Genomic DNA, 12,300 nt, shown 5'->3' with positions numbered 1-12,300 from the left:
AAACCAGTCTTATGGGTAAATTTTTCGAAATCAATCTTTTTACATAATTTGAAAGCTGAACAATTAAGCTTTCTATTGATGTATAGGTTGTTAGGATATGATAATATCTGGTGCAGATATAACTGTTAAAATCTCAAAATATTGAGAAAATTGCCTTTGAAGTTGTTAATAAGTTGCACTGTTACTGGTCATCCACTCACAAAAATAAAGTTTTGATATATTTAGGGTAGGAAATTTACAAAATATCTTCATGGAACATGATCTTTACTTAGTATCCTAATGATTTTAGGCATAAACGAAAAATAGATAATTTTGACCCATACGATGTATTTTTGGCTTTAATTTAAAATGTTTCCGTGCTACTTAAGACTGGATTTGTTATCCAGGGTCACATTTATGGGTGTAAATGATAGAAAACGTCTAAAAAATCTGTTTAATGATTTCACTACACATTAGAGTACAAAGTGTATGTTTGTCATAGTCAAGCCTGATAAACATTGAGTCAGAAATGTGGGTGTATGATTAAGATTTGCAGATCACGCAACATAGACAAACAATATAGACATGTTTTGCCCCCTGAGTAATCGAGATTTAACAGAACATACAGAGAAATACCAGTAAATCTCAATTGTGTCTTAATGTTTTCCAGTTTAAAGTTCATCACAGTATATTATCCTCATCAGTACAGTACTAGTGGTCCTTTTATTACATACTTATTTTCCTTTTATGACCAGTTGGCCTGAATTGTAAACTCCTCATTTATCCACAAGAAGCCTTTATGTAATGTTCTGTCAGCAAGAGCTATTGAAACACAATTAGAAGTCTAATTGAAATATACATTTTTTTATATTTTATGAACCAGGTTCCAACTGTTTATTGACAAACATTAGTTTCTGATGTACTGTATATAAGTACCTGACGTAGCTGAAAAATAATAACTCAGCAATTCAGTTTGTAATAAATATTATACATGCTTCCCTCGTGTCCCTTTTTCAATTCCCAAAAATGATGATGTCCACCATTACATGAAATGACATGTCGGGAATTAAATATTAACCGGCACTGTAGTCCCTCCTATTCCAGGACAGATGGGTCACCAGGTATAAAATCTCTAAGAGCGACACTGAAATACGAACAACTTTGAAACTCACACTGTCACAGAACTAAAGTGTGAGCTCCACAAAAATGAAGCTTCTTCTGTTACTTTTTCTATGTGTTGGTGGAGCTCTCGTACAGGCCAGTCATGATTACGACGACGATGACACGGTAAATATATATTTTTTCTATTTTAACAATTGACAAGGTTAAAATTAAAATGGTAAATGCTGATATTACTGTTTTTTTTCCCTTTCTGTTCTAATTCAGGAGTTAGAGAAAGAGGTATGTCACTTTTCCTCAAAATTATATCAGTAAACATAATTTAACCATAGTGCATAAAAATTGAGAATCCAAATCCAAATTTTCTTCTTAAAGTTTCAAATTATTCATCTAAAATATTAAATCATATATAACAATATAAATAACAGAGGATTTCCGTGTAAAAAACTCAATGGGAATGTTATCTCTGCAAAACTGAAAAAGAAGTACAACCTCTGATATTGTTGCTGATGTGTAACTTCAGATTTGTATATTTTGTGTTGAAACCAGCTTACAGATAACGTAGATCCAAGAGGTCATCGTCCTGTCAACAGAGGTCGTGAAACGTACTCCGCAGGGCCAGCCGCACCACCACCAGTCAGCGGAGGGAGCCGTTACCGTGGGAGACCGACTCCAGCACCCGTAGGGACCGCTCTGCAGGAAAAAGAGGAAGTTTTGGAAGCCGGTGGATGTAATCACCTCTCTGAGAAAATGGTTAGTGCAATGAGCTTATTTCTTGTATGTCAGTGACTGTAGACAGTGAAATCATAACTCATTCAGGGATTCATTTCTGTTATTTTGGATGAATAGTGAGGAACACAAGCAAATCAATTATTTTCTCTTTGTAGGGTGTATTGTGTCCAACAGGTTGTGAGCTGAAGAAAAGCCTCCGGAAGCAAGAACTTAATGTGAGGCCAAGTGTAGATCTGCTGAAAAGATCTGTAGATGATTTATATCAATCCTCTAACACTGTACATGGGTATGTCACGCATATGACTACAGAAATCGCCCAGAGACAAAGAGTGAGCCAAGGTAACCATCAACGTTTTCGATGGTGATTTATTTTTGATTTTTGTGTAAATGGAATATTGAACTGTTCTTGTCCTTGAATTTCTTTTATCATAAATGCACTTTACAAATAAGTAGATGCTTTTCACTATCACAGGTAACGATGCTCTGGTTAGTCAGTACACCGACAGCCTAGAGACCCAGCATGCTTATATAAAAGAGTCCGTGGACATCACGTTCCCCCAGAACATCAGAGTCCTGCAGTCTGTGCTCGAAAAGGTGCGTGACAAGATTCAGCGTTTGGAGAAAGCCATCTCTGCACAGAAGGCCAGGTGCTCGACACCTTGCAAAGTCTCCTGCCCGATTCCTGTGGTTTCCGGCAAGGAGTGTGAGGACATTTATCGCAAAGGAGGAGATGAATCTCAGATGTACCTCATACGGCCTGATCCACTCGCCTTGCCTTACAAGGCTTTCTGTGATCAGGGTACTGACAATGGAGGTACGGTTTACTTTATTGCTTTTATGAATTATGTCATTAGTCGTGCAAAACTATTGCTCAGACGTGGGGTTATAAAGAATTGAACAAACCTGTAAACATTCATTTTATTTAGCTTACATAGTCTACATAAAAAATTGGTTTAACACTCTGATTGATATCTTCCTAAAATATATTGACTTGCGTTGAGGGAGGGGTCAGCTGAACCAAATATTTCTTTCTTGTTTCACACATAAAAACCTTTTGTTTGTTTTTCATTTATTTTCTTTAGTTTGAAGACTTTATGTAATAATTTTTAGATATTAGTACTGTTAACAAGAGAATTTTTTTTTCCAGTTAACATAACCTTTTTTAATTACTACATCAAACTGCGTCTAATGTGGAAGTTGATCGAAAATGAATATCAAATCTAAGTCACAATTAAAAAAATTCTTAATTATAATTCCTAGGTTGGGTGCTTATCCAGAATCGCATGGATGGCAGTGTTGATTTTGGCCGGCGTTGGGACGACTATCGCAGAGGCTTTGGAAACATCGCTTTTGATGTGGGCAAAGGACACTGCCAAATTCCTGGTGAGCTAAAGGCTTACAAGTGATATAATGTATTTCTTCAGAATAAAAAGTATCAAAACAACTGATGAGCTAGCCAACAACCTATACAATTCATACTAGTGTGTGTGCCAGTTAACCAGTTTTATACCAACATCGAAAAACCTTGTAAAAAATCGGTAATTTTACAAAATGTTAGTGTTTTTAACAGATTTTCACGTATTTTCAAATTTGCTCGAATTTTATATTTATGTCACATTCACTGACCCATTCGTTTTGCATTATCTTGCATGTTTTTTTTTAATGTTAAGGTGAGTACTGGTTGGGTAATGATCGCATCAGTCATCTTACAAAGATGGGTCCCACTGAGCTACTGGTCGAAATGGAAGACTGGAAGGGTTTGAAGGTCCACGCTAAATACGAGCAGTTTACGATGCAAGGAGAGGCCGTAAATTACATCCTATCTGTCGCACGTTACTCTGGAACTGCCGGAAACACGTTTATGGATGGTGCAAATGAACTGCTCGGGGAGAACCGTACCATGACCATCCACAATGGCATGATGTTCAGCACGTATGACAGAGACTATGACAAATGGTGAGTGTCGTCAATCCTGTCAACTTTTCCCAATACATTTTCATGTGACTAATATCTTTTCTCCCTCTCCAATTTTGTCAATCGTAGGATACCTGGTGATCCTTCAAAGCAATGTGCCAGAGAAGATGGGGGTGGATGGTGGTACAACCGATGCCACTCTTGCAATCCTAATGGACGTTATTATTGGGGTGGAGCTTATACAAAAAACATGGCCAAGCACGGCACGGATGATGGCATCGTGTGGATGAACTGGAAGGGTTCGTGGTATTCTCTCAAGTCTATCAGCATGAAGATCAGGCCCTTCTTCAAATCTTAAAGACCACAGAGAATAGAGGTTAAGAATGTCTGCGAGACCACTGAAAGTTTACAGAAGATACTACAGTATATCCGTGTTTCTATTAAAGAATGTGACTTAACATAAAAACTATTTTTTGGAAATGTTCAAAAAAGTAAATGCAGACTAAAATTGAAATAGCATTCAGTATTTTGCACATGCGAAAGAATACTACAGAAACCCGGATGGGCAGCCAACCTCTGAATTCTTAATAAAGCTGACCTGCAACATACTACTGGGTGTGACTTCTATATTTGTTTAGGTTTTTGTATACATTTAGAGCACGTTTAGAGCATTTAGAGCATGCCAGTGTTAAACAACAAATAAATATCACGTAAAAAATTCAGATTCTCCTCCATATACTGTACATACACACACATTATGTTAAAGCATCACTGGGACAGAAAAAAAAGTTTCTTTATAGGCTGTAGCAATCCATTTATACAAATGCGGAGCAATGAGCTGGAATAAAAGTGTTGTTTGTATAGTACAATGATGTGGTGCTTTCATTCTTCCAGTTTAACTTTAATAGCATAGCCAAGATTACGGGTTTGATTCCCATAGAACACTTTTACAGATCAAAGGGTCACTATATACCGGTACCATCAACCGTGATATTAAAGGCCATTATTAGCGATATTATGTGACACATATTACACAACATTTATAGTATAATAATACAGTAAATAATTCAGCACCCATTGAGAATTTTCCCTTAAGGGGACACAATTTTTACTGTCACTGCCTTCCTACTCGTATATTGAGTGTGATTCATTGGCCAAAAAAGTAAGAGAAAACACAAAATAAAATTAAAGATGATTTTGACTAATAGGATTTTTTAAATATAGTTATTTATTATTGCACTATTTTAATATAATTTTCAATATTTTTGCCACTATAACTTTGTAATAAAAATCTATTCTTGTGATAATCCTTTGGATAAAAGTGTCAGTGTGTAAATGGGCAATTCCATTGAAATGCCAACCTTACCATGAAAAAATGAAGATTTAACCAAAGGTTTTTACAATACCAACAGCACAGATATTATCATGTGTTTGTTCAAATGTGAGGTCTCTCTTTAAGTTTTTAAAGCATTTGTTTTAGTGCATCGTTTTTCATAGTCAGGTTAGTGCCATTTTCAGGTTTGTCGCACCCATAACTGTACATATTCCTCATAAATAGAAACATGAAGGTTTAAATAAATGACCTATTTTATGTTGTATGAAGAGGCATCTTCATTTGTTGGGAATAATTGTTTCAGGTTTTGATTCACAGACATCCGTGTCATTTTTGTCACATCCTTCCGTGTTCATTTCTTTTTTTTTATAGAAAACTTGTGCATAGATTGATTTTTAAACTCTATCAACAAGGGTTTAGTAAACTATAAACAGATGGTTCAGTATATTGGTAACAAAAACATTTTCTGAGTGTTTTTATGTCACATCCACAACGCGGAATGTCATCCATAACGCTGGAATTGCCAAATGCAACACAAAGTCATGTAGTTCATTTTAAATATGGACATTGTAGTCCATTGTAATATAACTTTAGTATATCTGAATTTAACTTTGGTTGTATTGTTTCATAAAGAACCTTTAAGAAAAAAATTTAAGAATCTTTGACTGTTCTTAGGGTAACCAAAAATGGTTATCTTATGGTATCGCTGTGCCTTTTTTTTAAGTGTATCTGAACATTGTGTATTTATGATAAAACTGTTTATTTACTGTTTCAGTGTTCTGAATCAGTATCAAAGTACATGCTGGGTACAAAGTTAATCTGTAAGTAAGCTTAAAATGACAGTACACTACAAAATGACAATTCTTACATAGTTTACTCACGCTCATCTCATTAAAAACCTGCATGAGATAGAAACAAACAACATTGAACTTCATTGACTGTAACTGTATGGACACAAAACCACTTTTAATCTTTACTTGAACTATCCCTCTACATTTGTAGAGTTGCACAATATGAATCTGTCATCATTTGAATCCCAAAATTCTTAAACAAAGTTAATGTGACACAGTTTTATATATTTTTTGGAAGTATTTAATTTACATTGTTTGTCAGTTTTACCTGTAATACCTGAGATCCAAAATAATAAATAAACTGTAGACATGATGTTGACACAAATTAAATTACACATCTGAAACATATCAAACATAAAAAAAACGTAAATGAGGTACAATATTTTGTCATTTTTGCCAATATATTATCCTCAAACCAGGCCTGTTAAAGTACTGATAGACATAAAATGATTAAACATCATATAGAATTTCCTCCAAAACCACCTGGTGCTGCACAATGTCTTCAAACATTGTAAGGAGTTCAGTACCTACGGGGATTTTTCTGTAAGTGTGAGACACACTGGGCTGATCGACAGACTTCAGTCTAAATTCAATGAAGGATTTTTGTCTCTTTGAGGTAATGCTGAATTCTGCCATTTTGCTCTCCATCCCTTCGAAGCCTTCCTTATCGACCGTGTGGTCAAAGGTTTGCTTGCATGATCCTTTGCACGCACGGATTTTGATGTCAATGTCCACCTTCGCTCCAAAAAAATTACAAAAACAAGTCTGAATCAAACTAAAAGTTACATTTCAACTGAAAGCAAATAGTAAAATCCCTGACTCAGACGATACTGCAGGACTCTTGTGCAAATATATTGATTAAGTTGACCTGCATTACTTCACTGACTTTCTGGTCTAACAATGAACAGAAATAGAAGATGTAAAGGTTTTTGTCACACGCCTCACCTCAAGTCGATGCATTTCTATTATCTGACGTGAGAGCAAGTGATGGTGCTTCTGTAATTCTTTTGCAAGCTCTGCAGATCTCTTGTGAAGAAATGTTAGATTTCTGTGAAGTCCTTGAGCAAACTCAGCATATCTGAGCTCTTGCACTGCAAAATACACACAAAATACAAAAATACCATTTTATTTAGATCATGAGATTTTATCAAGGCAGATAAAAACAAACTAAAATAATTAAACCTACTGTAGGTTTGGATGACAGCTTCTCTTTGTGACCCATAGAACCGGACACTTTCTTGCATTAGAGATGAACTGATATCTTCAGTTTGTTGAATCCTTTCACAGATTTTTCTTAGGCGTTTATGAATGTTTTCATCTGTTGCATCTATGAGACCCTCCAGTTGACAACCGGATGGACATTTGTCCTCCTGTAAAACAACAAACACAGAAAAGTCCCAAATACAACAGATCACCATAGAAACATTTTTTTTACTCGTGCACAATTTTATTCTTTGGCAGCTTCTGTTATTTATCAGTGTGCTGCAGAGGAATTTAATTGCGCCACAAAATATAAAAATGTGCTAAAACTCACTCACCGTCTCATCATCAGAGCACAAAGGGTACGTGGGTTGTACTGGACACTGTCCGAATCTGCTGTTACCATAGCGATTTTGTGGTTTGAGGTTAGGTTGTAAGGTATTACACACTGCAACAAACCAAACACACTCACTTTAATTCTATAAGTGATGGCTGCTTTTAAAAACAGAAAGCACATTTAAGGGATAGTTCAGCAAAAAATGAAAATTCAGTCATAATTTACTCACTCTCTAATCATTTCAAACCTATATGACTTTATTTCTTCCGCAGAATGCAAAAGATGATATTTTGAAGATTGTTAGTAACAAAACAACATTGATCCCCATTCACTTCTATTGTATGGACACAAAACCAGTGCAAGTGAATGGATACCGCCGTTGTTTGGCTGACAAACATTCTTCAAAATATCTTTTGTGTTCTGCCGAAGAAAGTCATACAGGTTTGAAATGACAAGAGGGTGAGTAAATGATGACATAGAATTAGTTTTTTTGGGGTGAACTATCCCTTTAAGGGTGGAAATCTTATGTGATGTATAGATATGTTTAAAGCTCATTTTTTGTCAAATAACCAAACGTCTGTTTTTCTGTGTTGCATAAGATAACATAATGGAAAAAGTTATACAAAATAAGTTTGTTTCTTCTTGTTTATATATTTACTCTCAAAAAAATGACTTTACAGATTGTGAGTCAGTGTTACACAGTATTGTTTTCATTTTTTTAGTAGTTGACATGCAAATGTAACTTTAAAGATAATAAATAACCAAATGAATGTAGAAAATAATTTCAAGTTAAATATAAACATGTAGTGTTATCCGATATGTATAATTAAGTCTGGTTGTAAATGGATTAGTTTTTATTGTCATTATACTCTTTTATTTTTAGTCAAGATGGTAAAATTAACTTAAAGAATATCATTGCACGCTAAAATATATTTGATTATCAATTTATTCAATAGTAAAAAATAGGTTTTGTTTTTTCAAGATAAATAAACGGGCTTTTGTGCAGTTATCAGCACTGTATGGCCGCCAAAAGCCAGGCCAGTATTTGATGTCTTTGTGTATGAAACCTGCCTTGCCTGTTTCACAAACAAATACACTGAAATAAGAACGCACAGCCCAGAACTGGAAGTGAACACATTTTTATTGAAACATGAGGTATGCTGGTTGTGTAAATTTGACATTGATACATTATGAATTTACATTAAGCCAAGCAGAATACTGATAATAATCATTCAAAACTGCACCCACCATCACTGTTTACATATTCTGTATCTCTTTCGAGTTTTTAGGTGGGTCTGATCTTCATTCTCACTACTTTGAGGGAGTAATCAGCAGGTTTGAAAAGCAGCCAGACAATACCATTCTCAATCTCAAACGGAACCTTGGTTCCAGGATCGTACCGACCACCCTTATAATAAATCCCATTGAGGTTGGCTGACTGGCAGTTATTGTACCACCATCCTCCACCATACATCTCTGCACAGTTCTCTTCCCATAAGTCATTATCCTTATCAAAAGTACTAAACTTCATTCCAGCATGTGACAGGAAGTTTTTCATATTAGGCTGTCCCTGCACTAATGCGTCACCTGCGTCGCCCGTGTACTCGGAAATGCTCATCGCGAATCCTTCCGTCTCCGAGCCAACTTTAACGTTGTACTCGGCGTACACCTCGTTCCCATCCCAATCCTGCAACTCAACTCTCAGAACGCTCTCCTTCTGAGTGAGAAGGTGTAAGAGCTTGTTCCCAATCCAAACCTCACCCCTACCCTGCTGGTCTATTTTGCCGAAACCAGCTTGATACTCCTTCCAAGTGCGATTGAAGTTAACAGACCCGTCCTCCCTCTGCTGAACCAGAGTCCAGCCACCCAACCCTGTGCCCTGGTCACAGTAAACTACAATTTCCTCCGACCCTGGCGGCTTTATTTTGAACAGGCCGCTCTGACTGCCATGCGCATGCTTCTGCTGGATGTCAACACAATCTGAAAGAAGACATCACATCTGCGGATTAGAGCCATGCTGTATTGCACAATCCTTCAAAAGATCCAAATCTGTCTTGCGCTATTACAGATGAGTTTTTTTTAAACATGTCATACATTTTTGAATACAATTACATGTAACGTGAATTAAACACAGTTTGTTACTGTTAATTTCGTCTATTATACCACATGTTTCCAAAAAACGCTAAAACAAACTCTTGCTAACATTTTCAGAACCATCATAAGAATTAAAGTGCTTTAAAAATGGTTCACTTGCATATGCTGGTTCAGTTAAGTTCACTCGAGTGTACCTTCACCGACAACGGCAGTCTTGCGCTCGTCGCGCGTTTTCAGACTCCGCGCATGGATATCGGGATGGTCTTCTTCCACATCGCTGCGCAAGAACGCCCCCAAGTCATCCCCAAAATCGATGTCGCTAGATAAGACAGTCTTCGTGGCCGTTTTGCTTCCACCTGCCAAACTTAATTTTGAAGTGGAGGTGGTCGACGATGAGGATAACCTTTGGGTATCAGTGTCGAGATCCTTAAAGAAGTCTTCGCCGAATCCCCCTAGATCAGCGGAACCGTGGTTCATAGTCGTGATAGACCTTTCGTCTCCACGTGTCACGGTTATCTTCACGCCGTCACGACTCAGATCCTTCCCTTCGTTGGCCGCGGCCAAAAAATCTTGATCTGAAACTCCGAGCCTTCCTAAGTCTTCACACCCAGGCCCGCCGCCTGTAACCTCGAGCTTCTCCACGATGCCGTCTTTGGTGTGCATTAGCGTCTTGCGCACCGACTTGGAGCATTGAAGGGTGTGTGTGGAGGAATCCATACCTGTGGGGATCTTGCTAACGGTGGCGGCAGATTCTGCGGTGGAACCTTCAGCTTCCAGAGAAAGCTGCATCTGACCCACGTCTCCAAAGAGAAGCTTCTGCTCGGTTTTGGTCGGGTCTGCTGCTGTCTTGTAAATGTTGGGCAACACAACGTCCTTCAATGGCCTGCTCTTCATGACACTCAGGGAACTGACAGTCTCTACGCTCTGTATTTGCAAAGCATTCAGATTATTCATTTGTTTGTCTAGTTGCACGTAGCTTTCCTTGTCAACTGTGAACGCGTCGTAGCTGGAGCAAGAGCCCTTGCAGGCTCGCAGCTTGATGTCAATGTCCACCTGTGCCGGGACAGAAAGGTTACATTGGAATAAGATGGTGTAATAGATATGTTAAGAGGATAGTTAACCCATTAAAATGAGAATTCTGTCATCATTTACTCCTCATGTCGTTTCTGACCCGCACGACTTACTTTCTTCTGCAGAGCACAGAAGAAGATATTTTGAAGAATGTTGGTAAACAGGCAACTTTGGTTTTGACTTCCATTGTGTGGACACAAAACCACTGAGACATTTCTCAAAATAGTTTCTTTTGTGTTCGAGGTTTTGAACGACATGAAAGTGAAAAATGTATGATAGAATTGTTCATTTTTGTGGGAACGACCCTTTAAGAATTCATTGTAGAATGAATGCTGTACTTTTTGTTGTTTTTCACATTCACATGTATTAGACTCTTTCATCCAAAGTGACAAACAAATGAGGATACATCACAAGCGATTTATTGTAAATAATAAATAAAAAGACATTTTCAATTTGTTTTAAACTTTTCTCACCTCCAATCGCTGCATTGCGACAGTTTGCTCTTTGACCCGTGCCTTCAAATCGTGAAGTAACCTAAGCTGGTTGTCAATTTTTATCTTGAGATCAGAAATCCTCTGCCTCAGTTTTTCGGCCAACGTTGCGTATCTGTTATCGTTACCTAACAGAAAGAGGGATACGTTTTATAACGCATCTTTTTAAAAAAATACTTTATCTATTGACATGAATCATAGAGTGCTAACCTGAGTCAAGGGTAAGGCGTTCTCTAAGGTAACTGTAAGTCGTCTTGGAGACTTGATCAGCGGAGCGGTACAGTTTTTTGCCCTCGTCCAGGAGACCGCGTATCTTCTCAATCTTTTTGACCAGATCATGATCGGCTTTGTCTATCAGGCCTTGCACTCGACAGCCAGATGGACATTTGATTTCCTATAGTAAAAGAATGTTTCTTTTCTTTAGTCCGTTTTGTTTGTAGGTACCAATGCACTTGGACTGTATTGTGGTTTGTTGACAATTTTAACCGTTAACCTTTGGTTCTTGATTTGACATAAATTGAAAGAAAATTACAATGCTTACCCAGTCATCATCTGTACACATCGGCCATTCTTTTGTCTGACAGGTGTCCTGAGCCTTGTATCCGTGTTCAACAGGACGGGCACCTCTTGGGTTTACTACTGTATCTGTTTCCTCTGACTATACGAGTGAGATAGACAGACAGATGCAATTTATATAAAGAAGAGTCGGGCTGACAGTTTCAGTCCTTGCAAACACTTATTTATTGCATGAGATATTCACTTACCAAGGCAGAGGACACAACCATCAACAGACAGAGAAGAGAGTGTGTGAGCTTCATCTCTGGTCTCTCTGTGCAGAATACAGACCTTCAGTGCTCACTTACTCATATGAACCCTTCGGATTGATCAACCGATTGACTCATTGTTGACGCGTCAGCGTCACCAACCCCCACGCTTCAGAAATACTGGAACAGAGTGCACACTGTTTGGACAAAGTAAGAGTAAGAAAACAGAAGAGAGAGACAAACACACCATTACACAACTCTCCACTGCTATCGACTGGATTACGGGAAGCAAGCTGCTTGTCCGAGAATTGACGCTTGAATTTGATGTCCCGTTGGGGAGAACCGGGAAAGTTGTGCTTGGCTTAGTGACTGGGCCACACTAAGGTCCAATTAGAAAAGTCCCAACAAAAAACCT

At 37.7% G+C, this 12,300-nt stretch overlaps 3 protein-coding genes across 3 annotated transcripts; 1 reads left to right on the top strand and 2 right to left on the bottom strand.

Moving 5' to 3' along the window:
• Window positions 1-1,125: 1,125 nt before the first annotated feature.
• On the top strand, window positions 1,126-4,352 carry fgb (fibrinogen beta chain). Its single transcript, XM_056770993.1, has 8 exons — window positions 1,126-1,266; window positions 1,366-1,380; window positions 1,648-1,851; window positions 1,986-2,169; window positions 2,303-2,644; window positions 3,091-3,213; window positions 3,501-3,786; window positions 3,874-4,352. The coding sequence occupies exons 1-8, from the start codon at window positions 1,186-1,188 to the stop codon at window positions 4,100-4,102; spliced, it is 1,464 nt and encodes a 487-aa protein (XP_056626971.1). The 5' UTR covers window positions 1,126-1,185; the 3' UTR covers window positions 4,103-4,352.
• Window positions 4,353-5,932: 1,580 nt separating this feature from the next.
• On the bottom strand, window positions 5,933-8,453 carry LOC130438810 (fibrinogen alpha chain). The gene is made up of 4 exons (XM_056771004.1): window positions 7,467-8,453; window positions 7,115-7,298; window positions 6,874-7,019; window positions 5,933-6,663 (listed from the first exon to the last, which is right to left on the bottom strand). The coding sequence occupies exons 2-4, from the start codon at window positions 7,170-7,172 to the stop codon at window positions 6,379-6,381; spliced, it is 489 nt and encodes a 162-aa protein (XP_056626982.1). The 5' UTR covers window positions 7,173-7,298; window positions 7,467-8,453; the 3' UTR covers window positions 5,933-6,378.
• A 135-nt stretch (window positions 8,454-8,588) lies between these two features.
• On the bottom strand, window positions 8,589-12,044 carry fga (fibrinogen alpha chain). Its single transcript, XM_056770979.1, has 6 exons — window positions 11,886-12,044; window positions 11,663-11,779; window positions 11,332-11,515; window positions 11,104-11,249; window positions 9,754-10,612; window positions 8,589-9,445 (listed from the first exon to the last, which is right to left on the bottom strand). The coding sequence occupies exons 1-6, from the start codon at window positions 11,937-11,939 to the stop codon at window positions 8,751-8,753; spliced, it is 2,055 nt and encodes a 684-aa protein (XP_056626957.1). The 5' UTR covers window positions 11,940-12,044; the 3' UTR covers window positions 8,589-8,750.
• Between the last annotated feature and the right edge of the window lie 256 nt (window positions 12,045-12,300).

The sequence above is a fragment of the Triplophysa dalaica genome, chromosome 2 (genome assembly GCF_015846415.1).
Source record: "Triplophysa dalaica isolate WHDGS20190420 chromosome 2, ASM1584641v1, whole genome shotgun sequence".
NCBI lineage: Eukaryota > Metazoa > Chordata > Actinopteri > Cypriniformes > Nemacheilidae > Triplophysa > Triplophysa dalaica.
The sequence above is the reverse complement of the archived record's forward strand: the minus strand, read 5'-3'. Positions and strand labels throughout refer to the sequence as shown.